The following is a 15,804-nucleotide window of genomic DNA, read 5'->3' on the forward strand; positions in this document are numbered from 1 at the left end:
GAAATCAGGTATCATGATGGGCTCTTTTCCCCTGTCTTGTTTAAGTCTGCTTTGGGTATCCATGTTCTTTTGTGCTTACATATGAATTTCAAGTTATTTTCTCTAGTTCTATGAATAATGTCAATATTCTGGGGTGACTGTATCAAATCTATAGATCAGCCCAGGTAATATGGTTATTTTCATAGTATTTATTCTTCTAATCCATAAGTATGCAGGAAATTCCATTCTTCAGTGTCTTCTTCAATTTATTGCCTGTGTATGTAATTTTCATTGTAGAGGTCCTTCACTTGCTTAGTGAATTGGATCCCTGAGTATTTTCTTTCTGGACTGAGCTTGCCACTGTGAATGGAAGTGCTTTCCTCATTGAATTTACTGTCACACGAATAGAAATGCAACTTTTATATGTTGATGATAAAGTCATCACCCACAAGCAGGGGAGGGACTTCATCCCTTGTTACCTCTGTGCCTTTTTCCCCCTCTGACCTTCTTGGTATAGTCAAAACTTTTAGTATAGGCCAGACACTGTAAGTTCACACTTGAGTGTCCCAGCTAATCTGGTGACAGATAGCTAGAAAAATTACAGTTGGAGAATAGCTGGACATTATACATTATACATAAGCTGAGTTTGATGGTGCATACCAGCCATCCCACAAACATAGGACATAGATAGGAAGATCTCATTACAGACAAACCTAGGCAAAAGCACAAACACTACTTGAATAGCTAAAGAAAGAGAGATGATGTTGATGATGGTCATGATGATAGATGATAATAACAGTGATAGATGATGACAGTACAGATAGATTTTTAACAAGTTAGAGGTGTGGATCAAATGGAAGATCACCTAGCTAGCAAATGCAGGCACCTAAAAGCAAAAACAGCTCTTGTGCTGTACATGACAGAGGCAGCAGACACCATTGCCTTGCAATGACCCTAGGTGAAACGTTCCATTTACGCATTATTCAGTATGCTGTAGGCTGTGCATTTGCCTTTTACATTTTATGATGTTGAGGTTCATCTTTCTATATCTAATGTGTTCGTGTCTGTAACATGTAGATGCATGGAATTATATTCATACATCTGTTGAGATAATTACATGATTTTTTTTGTCCTTATTTTTAACTCTTTTCTTTTGTTGAAAGTACTGTGGATTAAATCCAGGCCTTCTGCTTGCCAGTGAGCAATACCTCCAGCTCTGTCTAGTGTGTCCTGAAACCAAAGCAGCTATCTTGCTGTGTCCTCCTTTGTTCTGTTGTTCAGGACTGTGCTGGTTACTTGAGGCCTTTTCTGCCTGTCTTTTCTGGGATTGATGTTTCTAGCTTCCTGAAGACTGTTTCTGGACACGGATGAGGATATCTGAAGGTGAATCTTGGTATTCTGGACTTAAAAACAGAATATTCTCCACTCCCTGAACACAGGAAGGCTTTCCACCTTCTTCTGCCAAGTCCTTTCATTAATGTTTTGTAATTTCAATTGAGGTCCATCACTTTTTTAGTATAGTGTACTCATAGAAATCTTATATATTCATCTATTTTATATATTTCAATGTTTTGCTGTTGTTTTAGATATTATTTCCCTGCATTTTCTCATCAAATTAATTGTTGGTGTATAGAAAAGTTGCTGGCTTTGTAGGTGAATGTTCTTCCTGATACTTTACTGAATTGGTCCATGCATGACACTTGTACTGTCTGCAAACAGAGCCCCTGTACTTCTTCCCTCCCTGCCTGTATATCTCTAATTCTTTGAGCATGTAGCTCTTGTGAATAGTACTGCAAAAAATATGGCCATGAAAAGAACTCTACTATACGGACTTTATTTCCCCAAGGTGAGATCGAGTAGCTGATCACTTAGTAAACCTATCTTCAGTTGGAGGAAGCTCTTCCAGCTATTCTTCATAGTAGCTAGATTAACCTTACCACCAGTGTACAGTGATATAGGTAGTTTTCTCTTTCAGATTTTAAAATTCTTTGTCTCATCCTTTTGACAGTTTTGAGTATAGTATGTTGTGGGGAAAATCTTTCCTGGTCATGTGTATTCTGGGTTTATAAGCTTCATGTATCAGGAGGCCCATGTATTTCCCAAAGATAAGGACATAAATGTGTCATTATTGCTCTGAATAGGTTCTCTATGCCCTGACTTTACCATTTCATCTCAAAGTATTCCAAAGATGTGAGGGTTTTGTCTTTTTGTTTAATGGTAACCTAAAGTTATGAATGCTCTCTTCTTTTCCTCCTCGCCCATCTCACCCTTCTTTCTCCTTCCCTTCCTTCTCCTTGTTTCTTCCTTTCCTCTTCCTTTTTCTCTCTTCATCCTTCTCTTCCTTTCTTCCATCTTCTTCCTTCTCCCCTCTTCATATTTTAAAAGACCTGTCTTCTAATTCAGGTATTTAATCTTTCACTTAATCTAGTTGATCTTGTCTGATGTTGAGACTTTCAACTAAATTTTCTCTGACTAATCGAGCTTCATTTCAAGATTTCTTCTTGGCTCTTCTTTAAGATTTCTGTCTTTGGGCTGGGAAGGTGGCTCAGTGGTAGAGCACTTGCCTTGCATACTCGAGGCCCTGGGTTCAATTCCTCAGCACCACATAAGAAAAAAGCCAGAAGTGGCGCTGTGGCTCAAGTGGTAGAGCGCTAGCCTTGAGCTGAAGAGCTGAGGGACAGCGCTCAGGCCCAGAGTTCAGGCCCACAACCGGACCCCAAAAAAAAAAAAAAAGATTTCTGTCTTCTTGCCCAATTGTTCATGCATGTCTTATATTGTCTTCCTCACGTAACTGTTTCTCTGTGTTCCCTTGGATCACACTGAGCTGTTAAGAATAATTCCCTTAAATTCTTAATTAGGCATTGCATTCATTTTGATTTAATCTGTTGCTAGAGGATTATGATCTTTTAGAAGTGCCACATTACCTTGCTTTTTCCATCATTCTTCCGTCCTTACAATTGTGATTTGTACATATAGTAAATAAGATAGCCCTGCCATTTTTATGTCACAGTGAATGACTTTCCCTTAAAAGAATGTGTTGGTATATCTGTTTGACAAATAACGTTGGCCTGGATTTTAGCTGGGCACCACAGTTCAGTTTCCCTGTTCCTTCTCTGGTTGCCAGTACATTATGGCAGAGTATATAGCATTTCCAAGTCAGAAAGACTGTTCCTGTGCGCCACCCAAGATGGAGAGCATCTGAACGGCTCAGGCAGACATGGCAGGGTCATCTGTGGTGGGGGCTGGTGCGCACTGGCTATTCCTCTTGCTGTCCAAGTGGTGACTCCTTCAGGGTGATGGGAATTTCCTCAGTATCCTTCATGTCAGTCCAGTTACTAGCCAGTCTCGGGCACTACTGGTGGCACTAGTAGCAGTGCCTCAGATCAGAAAGTAGCACCCACTTAGATGCAACCCAGGGAAAGGAGGGGGTAGGCTCTCTAACAGTCCTGACAGCTGCGTGCGGCGGACGTCAGGATGACTACAGGGCAGCCAGGAGTGGGAACCACAGAGGAACTGAGCTGCTGCTGTCTCCTCCTGTTCTGAATGTCCACCTTGGAGAACCTCAGCCCTCCAGCTGTGCACACCAGGGGTGGTGCCACAGCCAAGGAGTCTCCTCCTTCAACTACTGCATAGTTCACACCTAAGAGTGAGTAGAAGCAGCACAGCTGCTCACAGCCAGAGGCAATAGTCGTGTGCATCTGGGGACAGTGACAGCTGGAGCTCCCTGGTGCCTTCGCATGCCCCTCCAGGCAGAGCAGCAGCGAATCCTGGTGTTCACGCCCGTCCGGTCAGCAGTGAGCACCTCAGTTTGGTACAGGAAGGGATGTGAGGAAACACAAGCGCACGTGCCTCCGCCAGCTCAGGGCCACACACACTGGGTCTCACAGGACAAACTTCCAGTCTCTTGTCTTCCCTTCCACTCTGTGTCACAATACCCACCTCTGATACTGCGGGGGCCCTGCAGGTGTGAGTTGGTTCTTGTTAGGCAAAATGAGTGCCCTGAGGAGCTGCCCAAGAAACCACTATAGGTAGGTATCTCCTCGGGGTCTCAGAGATCGGACTAAGCAGTGAGTCTAACACCTAAGTCAGTGCAAATTGAGACAACCATCCCCTTCCTCTGAACACACGTGCTGTTCACTGAAGATATATTATCCTAGTGCTCACTGGGAGATGTATTATTGAGATGAGATCAAATCCTTTTCCAAAGGAAGGCTTCTGTTAAGGTTTCACGTAACTAAGTGAGCCAGCTACTACCTGTGAAGAGGACTGAACCTCTCCAGTAGCTAGAACTGACCACTTCAGCTCTGGGACTCCTGCAGGATTCTCCCTTTCACCCATATCCTCTGCAAAGGGAGAGACTCGCTCTCCAGCTGTGGAGCTGAGGTGCTGGATACCAGGATATTTTGAGTGTTATTGTCCTGAGTTTTCTGGATCTTAGAATGTTCCAATGGCTCTTGTTGATTTTCAATAGTCTCTCTGGACCACACACCTCAAGAGACAGCTCCACACCTGTTGCTTTTGTTCATCATCTCCACAGAGATGGTGCAGAGTACTGCTAGTCAGGCATTTTGGAACCCTGACAAGTCCGTCTGTCATATACATGTTACTCGTTCACAAAGTTTTGCATCTTCCTAAATCTTCTCCTTATGTTTTTCCTCCTTAACGTTCACACCATTGACTCACCTGGCACTTACTTTTCTATATAGGATGAGTTAAGTTGGCTTTCCTATGAGCTGTACCAGTACCTTTCATTTAGCAAAACATAAACAGGTTTTACCATAAGTCGAAGTCATCTCTCTGATGTGAATGAAATTCCTGTGATGCAAAGGTTTGAACCTTTTAACCCTGTTCTACTACTCTCTCCTTCTATTCCTCCTTAACATCAGCCTGTCTTAATTAAAGTAGTTTTGTGGAAACTTCTCACTTTTGATAGGTCAAATTCAGTCTATTGTTGTTTAAATTTTTTTCCCATAAAGTAGTTTTGTGGAAACTTCTCACTTTTGATAGGTCAAATTCAGTCTACTGTTGTTTAAATTTTTTTCCCATATGAACTTGAGATATCATTTGACCTGGGTTAAGAAAAGAAGATCTGAATTGATATTGTAGTACAAATAGCATTATTTAGTACATACTATGTCAACTGTCTCATATAAGAACAAGGCCTCTTTCTGTCTAGAATTTTCTTTCTTTCCTTCAGGTATCTTCCATCTTTCATGAAGAAATAATTCTACTTAATTTTAACTTTTATGAGATCTTTTTCTCCAACTTATTAATTGGTTTTGAAGAGAAAAAACTATCTCAAAATATACCATCCCTTCTGCTCATCCTCTGTCCCCCAGATAAGCAAGCCACTTTTGGCTCAAGATCTCTGCCAGGCAGTTTTTCTCTGCCAGGTGAACTCACCTGCATGCCCCCCAGGTGTTTGTTTCTCTGCTTGGTGATCTTACTTGCATTCCTTTACTTGAATCCTTTTTCATCTTTAAGACCAGAGTTAATCATCATTTCTTCAGAGTATTACTCAGATGCACAAGTATTCACTGGGCTGCAGTGGACATAAACAGTAAGGGGGCAGAATGTTGTCTGAGTGACTCCTGGAATAGTACATTTAGGATTAGCTGAATTTTGGGGGTTTCCCCCCCAGTACAGAGAGAAGAACCATTTAAATATTCTGGCCCTATGATGAGAAAGAGCTTGGGGGCGTTTGCAAAACTAGACCAGTGGGACTGGAATAGAGAATAAGGCCTAAGAGGTTGGAAGAGAGACAAGGCAGGTACAAGTGGTCTCCTCTACTCTTAGCAAGCAGTGACACACTTATCAAGCATTCCTTTGATGGGTGACATTGTAATACATTTCATAAGGACTCCATCTGAAGTATTTCTACTACACAGGTAGAAATTTATATCACTATTCTGCATATGAGTCAGGAAGGATTAGAGACATGCCTCTAGCCCGACTCCACATCTGGAAGTGGATGGATGACACAATGATTTCCGGATGGAAATGATTTACTCGAAGGGGGTGCCGCTGATCGAGATACATTGTATTCATAAATTGTTTGTTAAATGGCACCTCCTTTGCACAACTGCTTATAAATTATAAAACATAAAAGAAAAAAGAAAATAATTTGCTCAAAGCCAATGGCTTCAAATTGTAACTCTAAATTTTCCCTTCATCAGATCTTTTAAGATTTAAGCCTGGGCAGAAAAGTCCCTGTGAGACAAAATTTGTAACTAGTCCCAAACACCATCAACTGGTTATGTTTGCTATTTATTTTATAATTATGACTATATACCTACACTCACACACACACACACACACACACACACACAGAGTCAGACCAATGGCTCATGAATATGAATCACAGCATAGGAAACAAGCTGTTTGTCAACGTGGGACTATCTGCTATGAGGGCTGGACGGATTTCCCCTCCTCAGTCATTTTAGGCTCAGTGTTTACTCATACGGGAAAAGAACATTTAATATGTAAGCCAGCCACAATATTTTTAGCAGACCATTACATGACAAGAAATCTTTTGCCTCCATTTTAAATTCAAAAGGTGAATACTGGAAAGTGAACACTGCTTTTCTAACTTTTAGCCAACTTCCTGTACTCACCGGCAGATCATGAGGAATGGATGGGACTAGAAGCACGTACAAATATACCTTATATAATTCGCACTGAAAACACCTTGTCAGAGTCAGCAGGAGCTCTGCTACCCCCTCCAGCTTCAGTCTCCAGGCCACAGGGAGGCAAATGTGTGAGAGCTGTTCCTGTCGGCACGTGTAAGCAAAACCCTGGCAGACTCAAAAACAGACACTCAAATTCTAGAGTACGCATCTTTTATTTTTATAAATTTATATTAGGATATTGTACAGTTTCAAAACAACAGAATCTTTTTGTATGTGTATTTAAAGCATTAACAAAATAAAAGTATTTCACAAAAGAAGTTTGTATTACAGTACTATTGAAATATGAGGCACAGAGTAATTATGCGCTTGTGGGTTATAAACAATACATTCATTTTAAAGAATAAACATTTAATGTGGTGACAACATTTTGGTTTAAATAAATATCATGGTAAGTGTCAACAGCAACACCTGAAGTACATGGCTATAGGAAAGGTGTTTTGTGATAGCTCCTATGCAGAATGGTGGAGCATGCAGGGAGTGGCTTTAGTACCTACTACATTTATAATCATTGCACACTTCTGAGCCCTTTATTTATACTGGGACACACCCTACACTCACCACTCCTCAACCTCCATGAAAAGGACTCGGTCCCTCACACCTCCCCAAGTCTTTGGGTACCAATGTCTAACCCAGGTTTGGAATAGGATGGACTTTCCATCTACTGCTTCTCCAAACAGCTCAAATGTTTGACTTAGTGTAAAATTTACTTAGAAACACAGTGTCTTATCAGTGATTACAATGACTAGAGCTGCTAATCACATCCATAATTCTTTGAAATGATCCCACTGTAAATTAAATTTGGTTTTACACCATAGCTTCTTTGGGAAAATATGAACATTCTGATTAAAAAGGAGATACAGTAACTGAAACAAAAAATTTCCACTTAAAGAAAATAGTAATACATTTCCCTGACAATTAAATTTTCCCTGGCTATTTCTTTGTAGAACCTAGCTTCATAGAAAAGGGAAGCATAGCTTAAATCTCCACTGAGAAGTCTCTGTGAAGGGTGAAGCTAATAAGTTTTACATCCATGTATTCTTCAAGACAAAGAAAAGGGACATTTCCTCTCTATTATATTAAAATGACGACAATTATGGTCAACATGAAACAATTCTACTGGTTCTTCCTTCCGGGTATAATCTACTGGCGCTCAGTAAGAAGGTTCTGAGTCATGAGAATCTGGTAAACAGCTCCATAAAAGACACCAGCCAGGTTTCCTTTGCCTAGTCCAAGATAAAATTACCCTTCAGATATCCATATAGAACCAGGAAAACTGTGAAACACAGGTTTTATACCTTTTGCCATTTATACATTCTTAAAGTTTACACATTAGAGCAAGCGGAAATGCAAAACTACGTGGACAAACAACATTTGCAGTAATGCCGGCTGATGTGAGCTCTGTGAAGACCAGGCCCCCCGCTGGCAGGGTGCCCTGGCCCAGGATATGGTGGGCTGGTGACACACACAGACCTTCGCGGGGACGGCCACAGGCCTGGAGTTCCACAGCTCTGAGGGACTGGTGGCTATGGCATGAAGGCACTCAGAAAAACCCAGCTCCAGCATTTACTATACTCAGCCCGTTTCCTTAAACTAAATTAAACATCCTTCTCCCCATCGTCTTCAGGCGCAAACACAGTACTTCACTCAAAGCTTTGCCAAAAAGCCTTCTTCTCATTACAGTGCTGGCTACCGTAATGGCCAGTCTCTGTGTCTTTTTCTAAAATCACTGTTGATGACTATCCACATTCACAGGCACATGGGAACACACATCCTTGCTTCCTCTCGGACAAGACAAAAATACAGACACACAGGGTGACCCAAATTTTAAAAAGTTTAAAAAATATTTTCAATTTCGATGGGCATTATGTTCTCAGAAAATCTGAAACATAAATGGCTAAAATGAACACATAATATAAATAAGAAAGTAACTGAAGAATATAAAAACTTTCTAAGGAGAAGAATCAGAATTTTAATAAAATCTATGAATAAAAACATATGCTTACATTATTGTATACAAGTAGGACTTAAAATGCATTTAGACTCGTAGAGAAATTGAAATATAGTACTGCAAGATTATTTAAAGAGTATTTTTCAAATGTACAAACAGTAATAAAAACACACAGAAAAGGCCTTAGGCAATGTGTAACTTAAAAATTACTATCACACCAGCCAAATGGACCCTTAACCACTTTTCAAACGGATTCATTTGCACCATTTAAGCCTGAAGTGATTGAAGGACTCTTCAGTGTCTGACTCACATTTTGCCCCCAAATCTGTTCACATTTAATAGTTGCACTTTGAATGTATAAACTAAAAATTGTAAATGGTTCTCAACTAGTTTGTTTATATTTAGCAAAAGAAGTATATTTAAAAGCTAAGTGCTAAGCCCTAAAAACACATTCTTCGAACTCAGAAGAAGATTCACACATGCTCATAATTATGTTTATCTCAATGTCCATGAGCAACTACAAAGCAATGGAGTCAGGCCTTCAGACCCTTTTCCTCAGCTTTCCAATCTCTCTGGGCAAGGCCAAAACACACCTTCCCTATTTGGCACTGATGGTCTATCTCCACACAATTTACCACTAGAAAAAGGCAAGTAATGGTAAAAAACTTTTAGGCACAAAACACTATCTTCTTTCTCTAACTTTCTACCATGCAATCTGATCATCCAGAAAGCCATTTTGGGGTTTACCAGAAGGTGATACAGATTGGTACAAAATGAAGCTTATCTGAAAACTGGTTAAGGATTCGAAGCACGTTAACTCTGAAGGATGAATCTTGACACGCAGACAAACACGGGGAGGTATGATTTGCACAAATACTTGAAGTTGTCTTGGTTACGTTCCTCATGAGCCACGCGCTCAGCTGCTCGCGGTGCACGCGTGCATCCTCTTGGCCACGTCATACACGTAGGTGACGTCCGGCCGCTTCTCCGGGTCCGGGTTGATGCATATGTTAACTAACTGTCGGAGCTGAAGAGGAAGCAACAGGACAGCTTTAACCAACACCTCGGGGCTCTGAACAGTTATCTATTTATGAGGAAGGCATATTTTCTGATTACATATTCCTCTGTCTAGGGATGCCCTTGTAAGATTACTTGTCAATAATTTTACAGTTGGCTCAGTGTTCCAGGAGGCATGTTCACGGAGGTATTAACTCGAGGGAGAAGCAGTTTCCACAATCAGGTGCTTTCAGTGGACAGCAAGAACTAACGACAACAGATGTTTCCCTATTAGACTCCAGTTAACTGAAGACATAAACTGAAGATCAAACGTAAGTTTGATCTAGTACTGAGGGCCTTAGCCTTGACTCTTAAGTTTAAATTTCCATAAGAGACAATGGGAGTAGATATTTAGCACATACATTGATTATGAATCAGTTCATATTTATGAGTATAAGGTTTTATAATTTATATAGGAAAACTATTCCTCTAAACTAAAGCAGTAAACTGTCTGCAGCATTAACTGTAAATATTATTTTAGACTTCCACTGTGTGAATTAGTATTTAAGTATCCCTGCTTTATTCCAGAAAGTTGAGATTTACTTATGTCACAAAAAGGCACATTTCAGTAAATCAAGAAAGTATCTTCTCTTCTTGTCCAGGTCCAGCAATTAGAAAAGTATACGGTGTAGCTGGGCACTGGTGGTTCAGGCCTATAATTCTAGATGCTTTGGAGACTGAGATCTGGAAGGTGGCAACTTGAGGCCAGCCCAAAGCAGAAAAGTTTGTTAGACTCCGTATCCAAAATAACAAGTGAAAAGGTAGACTAGAGAGACCAACTGGTAGAGCACCAGCCAAGCAAGTGTGAGGTCGTGAGTTCAAATTCTAGCACTGTCACAAAACAAAACAACATAGCAGAAAAACCAGTTCAGAGTTTATTCTCAATTCTAAATGCCATCAGTTTAGGGAAACTTTCTTCCTTACACTGTGATCAAGTCCTATTTGGTTCTTCTGCCCGTGTTTCCATCTTTAGGAATCATTAGACATTACAAAAACTTGTATTAGCTTTTTCCAGCAAGTATATAAGCACTTAATGATTAAATTAGCATCATGTCTTCACAGTCCTCAATTCTTACCACAAGTTTTGTGAAAATAATGATGAAAAGTGGCTGAAGGCTGTTGGCACTGCTGTGAGGAGACCAGGGCTGGGGAGAGAGGCCATCGTGACAGAGATCAAGACCTGGCACTGGAGCCTGCCAGACGCTGGCTTTGGTGAGGAGACAGGGGGCTCCTAGATGAGTCACTGGCTCTGGGAGTCACTTTCTTCATCTATTAACCAGTGAGGTGGCAGCAGATGACCAGTAAGAGGTCTCCCAGCTCTAATTCCTTAAGCTGTGCAATTCTAGCAGAACAAAGGCTAATGGCTCTATTGCAGTGACACCTTTGGAAACTCACCACATGGAGTGGTAATTTCCTACCCAGTGACAGGGCCTGGAGGTGTTCCATGCCCTAGGCAGAGAGACAGGCAGCAGCAGTACAAACTCCTAGGCAGTGATCCTCATGCCCTGTCCTGAGCGGATGTGAATCCAGGGGTTTGGGATGTTACCAGTAAAATAAGTGTGTCCAGCCATACGCAAGTCAGGAAGCAGCGGGAAAAGCTCTGATCGAATGATACTACATTTAGAAAGATAATGTGACTTCCTAAGAAGGCATCAGATGTTTTGTTTAGAGAGGAAGGCAAGGCAGCATGGACACCTCCAGATGAGGAAGAGCAGGACATTATTTCTCTCATCTGTCCTTTCCAGCCTTTCTTCCTGTCTCACTCACTCATCTGGTCATCCGAGAAATTCCTTTGGAGTGTTTATTTATGTACCAGATACTTTATTGGGTGATAAGAATAAAGCAACTAATGAAGCAGACACAGCACCTCCCCTTATACAGTTTACAACCCAGCGGAGAAAGAAGTACCCAGGACAGCGAGGAAGTCATCCGAAGACCTCCAGGTGAACCGCAAAGCTGCAATTAAAAGGTGATGTGTGGGCACCGAAACCTTCTTCTCTCTACACTTACGGAGCTATGAGTTCCTCAGCTCAGCAGCTGACAGCATTGCTGCAGGCCCCGGGGTGCACAGGGGCCCCACGCAGCACAGAGCTTCCCGACGAGCAGGCCCGGGGTGCACAGGGGCCCCACGCAGCACAGAGCTTCCCGACGAGCAGGCCTTCCTCAGCCCGTTCCATTTCATACTGTGCTTTCCGGCAGCAAATCCGTCCCCTGCACTGCCCTGTGACGTGAGAAATGGACGCGCAAGCTCCTGTTCCCAGCTCTGCCGTCCCCGCTTTCCGCTTGGCGCTGTGAGATTACTTCCAGTCAGGTCAAGAGCTGGGGTTTGAATGCAGGGCTGTGCGCTTGCTAGGCAGGAGCTGTAGGCACAGGCCACATGCCCCCACCTATTTGTCAGATAGGGTCTCAGCCTTTTTGCCCAGGGCCAGCCTCAAACTGCAATCTCCTAGCTGTGCCTCCTACAAAACCCTAATGTGAACTGCATTCAGGGGCCACCACATCCAGGCTCTTACTTCCTGCTGGCTTTGCAGGGATGACAGGTGTGAGCAACCACATTCCACCTATGCCTGTGTTTATGCCACTCCTCTGCCCCAAGGCCTCCCTCAGAGTGGGATTCCCAGCCTCACCTTTGACCTCACCAAGTGCATGGAGGGGATCTGCCCTGCAGAATTTACGTCCTCGTGGCCTCCACTGTGCTTGCCACAGTGTTCACTGGCTGGTCTGAAGGGTAAATGGGCAACTTACAGCTTAGGGCACAGGACGGGGTTTATGGAGGTGACCTCCAGGCTGAGGTGTGAGACACGAACGCAATGAGACCAAGATGAGGAGACAGGACAGGCCAAGGGTACTCATCCCGAGAGAGTTAAGTGTGAGGTAGGTGACAGCAATGATGAGGACTTGAGTGACGTGGGAGCCATGAGAAAGAAAACAGATGTAAGGAATTTAGAGTCTATATGTACAGGCCCAGGAGGGAGAGATCAGGAAAGCTTCACTTCAGATCCCATTTTATTGATACAGCCGGACACAGACTCAAAGGAAACCAAAACTAGCAGAAGACTCAATTAGATTCCCCTGAGATTTCAGTCAAGAACTGTTATTGATGAGGCACCTTCAGCCAGGGTAAATGGGAGAAGAGTGCCTCCGTGAACACTCGTGCATGACCTTGAAGTAAAGGCTACCGTGAGTGGCAACTGGGCCACACCGGAGATGCAGACATTTTGAGATAAGGGTAGACATAGGAATTCCTGAACTTAGAGGTTAATTCTCTGTCTACAGGTAGACAAGTAAGTTATACATATTAGATCAACTTTGCAGCTCTACTGTATGCAGGTACTGATAACAGCTCAAGAAAGAAGCTGCTAAGCCCTTATTTAACATCATTTTGTATTGTACATTCATTTGGTCTTAAGAGCAGATATCGCTCTTAATTACAAAAAGATTTCTTATTTCCAAGGAATCTTAACATGCTAGCTGCTGTATTTTTCATTGGTGGTGGTACAAGGGTTTGAACTCAGAACCTCACACTCACTCATCTTGCTCACTAGGTTGGAGCTCTAACCACCTGAGCAGTGCTACCTGCAGTCCAGTTCTGGTTATTGCTGGTTATTTTGGAAACTTTTCTGCTTAGGCTGGCTTTGAACCACATCCTCCCAATCTTGGTTTCCTCAGTAGATAGGGTTATAGGTAGGAGCCATTGATGTCCAGCTATTCTTTTACTTTTAATCGTTGCTAAAGCACTGTAATCCCCCACACCAATCTCATTCACAGATGAAACTAAGAACCAGTTAAAAAGTAGAGAGTAAAACCTGAGCCAAGTCAATAGTTATTGGTGCAGGTCTTTTCCCATTTTATTGTGGAGAGCTGGCTTATTCTCATTAGTCTTGGTCCTTGTGATGACTACTACAGCTCTGCATGCATAATGAGACCTGTAACACTAACTAACAGGCTGAATTTCACATCATCTCTGCTCCCTCAGGTTGAGGTAGTATCATGAGTTACTACCAGGAAGTATCAACTACTAGATGGTCAAGGTAAGAGTGCCAAAAGTGAATTCTCGTGTGGTTTACTCGACTGGGTTTACCTCCATCAGGTAAACCCAGTAGCAAAGTGTCTCAAATGTCACATAAGTTGGCAACTAATTTTTCTGTTCATGCTCTCTAACAAATGAACAGATTAGAATCCAGGTCCCAGTCACAGACTATATGACTTTAAACACTGGTAGGTCCCATGAAGCACTTGCAAAGAGCTATGGCTTTTTCCAACTTCAGACAACCTAAGTTCTGTATTTTACTCAACAGCTTACCACAAGGACACATACTAGCAACATAGAAGTTTACTGTCCTGGCAAATCACCTTTCTAAACTCCTTTAATGCTTGTTTTTGATTCTATCAACTATGACTTTGATGTCTGAAGAAAATTGCTGTTAGGGACACTGACACATTACTCAGAGACTCCGACCTGAGATATTTTGTCTTAATAGTAGGAAAAAAAATGTTCTTTTGGCTGAGGAGTTGCTATTTCTTGTGCTGTTTCTTTTTGCTCTGTGATACAAAGGAAGCAGTTAACCAAATGAGAAACTCAGCTGTGGCATCGGTGAGCCATCAGGACAGGTATCTGTATGCCACTCTACCACTGTTCTAATTTTGCTATAAGTCATCACAAATCTTTGCAAAAAAAAACAAACAGTGGATTTGAAATTATATAGAGATTTACATAGGCTTAGTTCTCAATTTGATGGATTTTTCTTTGGCATATATATCTACCCAAATACTGGTTGTTCCAAAAATAGACGTAAACTGACCTAGGGGAAAATCATCTGCAGTAGGCTTTTGGCATAGGAAACAAAACAACAACAACAAATTATTTGATGCATGAACCACCATAAACTAAGGCTTTAACAATTTGGTTGAAAATGCAAATCAATGTGGATCCATATGTAGTCTTTTGTTAGATGAAGAATTAAAAAGGTATATAAACATGGTCACACCTTATCCCTTCCTCTTTCAAATTATAAAAAGTTATAATAACACTTTTAGATGAGTCACTTTTTCCATATCATGATGAAGAAGATCATAAAAGAGGCACCTCGATAAGATAAACCAAGGAATGTTTTGATAGAGCTCAGCATTCACTAATTATAGAAACTTTGCCAGCTAGGTTGTTAGGTTGTTAGATAACTACTAAAATCATTTGGTTGTTTAGGGATGAACTTTTTGGAGCTGGTAGACACTTCCAGAGGCTGACTTTGACTTAGATGTGCTACAGATTTATTCATATTTCTAAAACTCCAATGGATGAGTGAAAATACAGATCCTAGAATATTTTCAGATCAAAAGCCAACACTTTTGTTTTATAATGTAACTCTGGACTTCCAATACATGCTGATAGATCAGAGAGAAAAGGATTCACTCAAAACCAACACTGATGAACCTTACTACACATTTTCATACAACTGAGCTTACTCTAGTTTTCATGACAATTCCACAGGTGGGAGCTACTCCTACAATTTTACAGCGTAGCAATGTTCCTGTGGTTAAAAGACCAGGGAAAACAATTTACTTTCAAATTCAGAGTTTTTGGATACTATGATATACTGCCAGAGGAAAACTCTTAAGTTGGTCTGCAAGTTTCCTCATGGCCACCTCTGTACAAATGTGGAAGCCTTTCCACACAGTGGAGGGCAGACTGTTGGGCTAATTCTCAAAAGACGTCAGCTCCGCAACAGATGGTCGAAGCACAAACCAACAGAATTTGTCTAGGGCTCCACAAAACTGATGAAATAGAGAAAGGCCTACTTTATCTACAGGAGATGCTCTTAAACAGCGACACAAACATCCAAGTGTTTTTGTGTGACAATTTTAATGTCACTGCTAGTACCTCATTCATTAAAGTGGCATTAACTCCCTCCAAACAAAATGTGTATGGATTTCAACATGAACAATGTCCTCATTCTAGATTATAAACGTGTATTACAAGGGTATAGGGTATTGCTTGATGGTAGAGCACATACCTAGCATGCATAAGGCCCTGAGTGCAATCCCCAGTACCATAAAACAAACAAAAACCCACTAATACAGACCTTATAAGAATTAGAAATGACTAACTTTCCTATCAAAGTCAAATTTTAAATC

The 15,804-nt window shown here is 41.5% G+C and overlaps 1 protein-coding gene across 3 annotated transcripts in view; it reads right to left on the minus strand.

The window, feature by feature from the left end:
• Nucleotides 1-6,801: 6,801 nt before the first annotated feature.
• The window catches only part of Nek7 (NIMA related kinase 7), a 124,325-nt gene continuing 115,322 nt past the window's right edge, over nt 6,802-15,804 (minus strand). For all 3 annotated transcript variants that reach the window (XM_042701164.1, XM_042701165.1, XM_042701166.1), the window contains exon 10: nt 6,802-9,643. In XM_042701164.1, coding sequence (XP_042557098.1) covers nt 9,533-9,643 — 111 coding nt within the window. In that variant the 3' untranslated portion in view covers nt 6,802-9,532. The remainder of the gene's footprint in view (nt 9,644-15,804) is intronic.

The sequence above is a fragment of the Dipodomys spectabilis genome, unplaced genomic scaffold (assembly GCF_019054845.1).
Source record: "Dipodomys spectabilis isolate Male_0828 unplaced genomic scaffold, ASM1905484v1 ptg000288l, whole genome shotgun sequence".
In the NCBI taxonomy this organism is placed as follows: Eukaryota; Metazoa; Chordata; class Mammalia; order Rodentia; family Heteromyidae; genus Dipodomys; species Dipodomys spectabilis.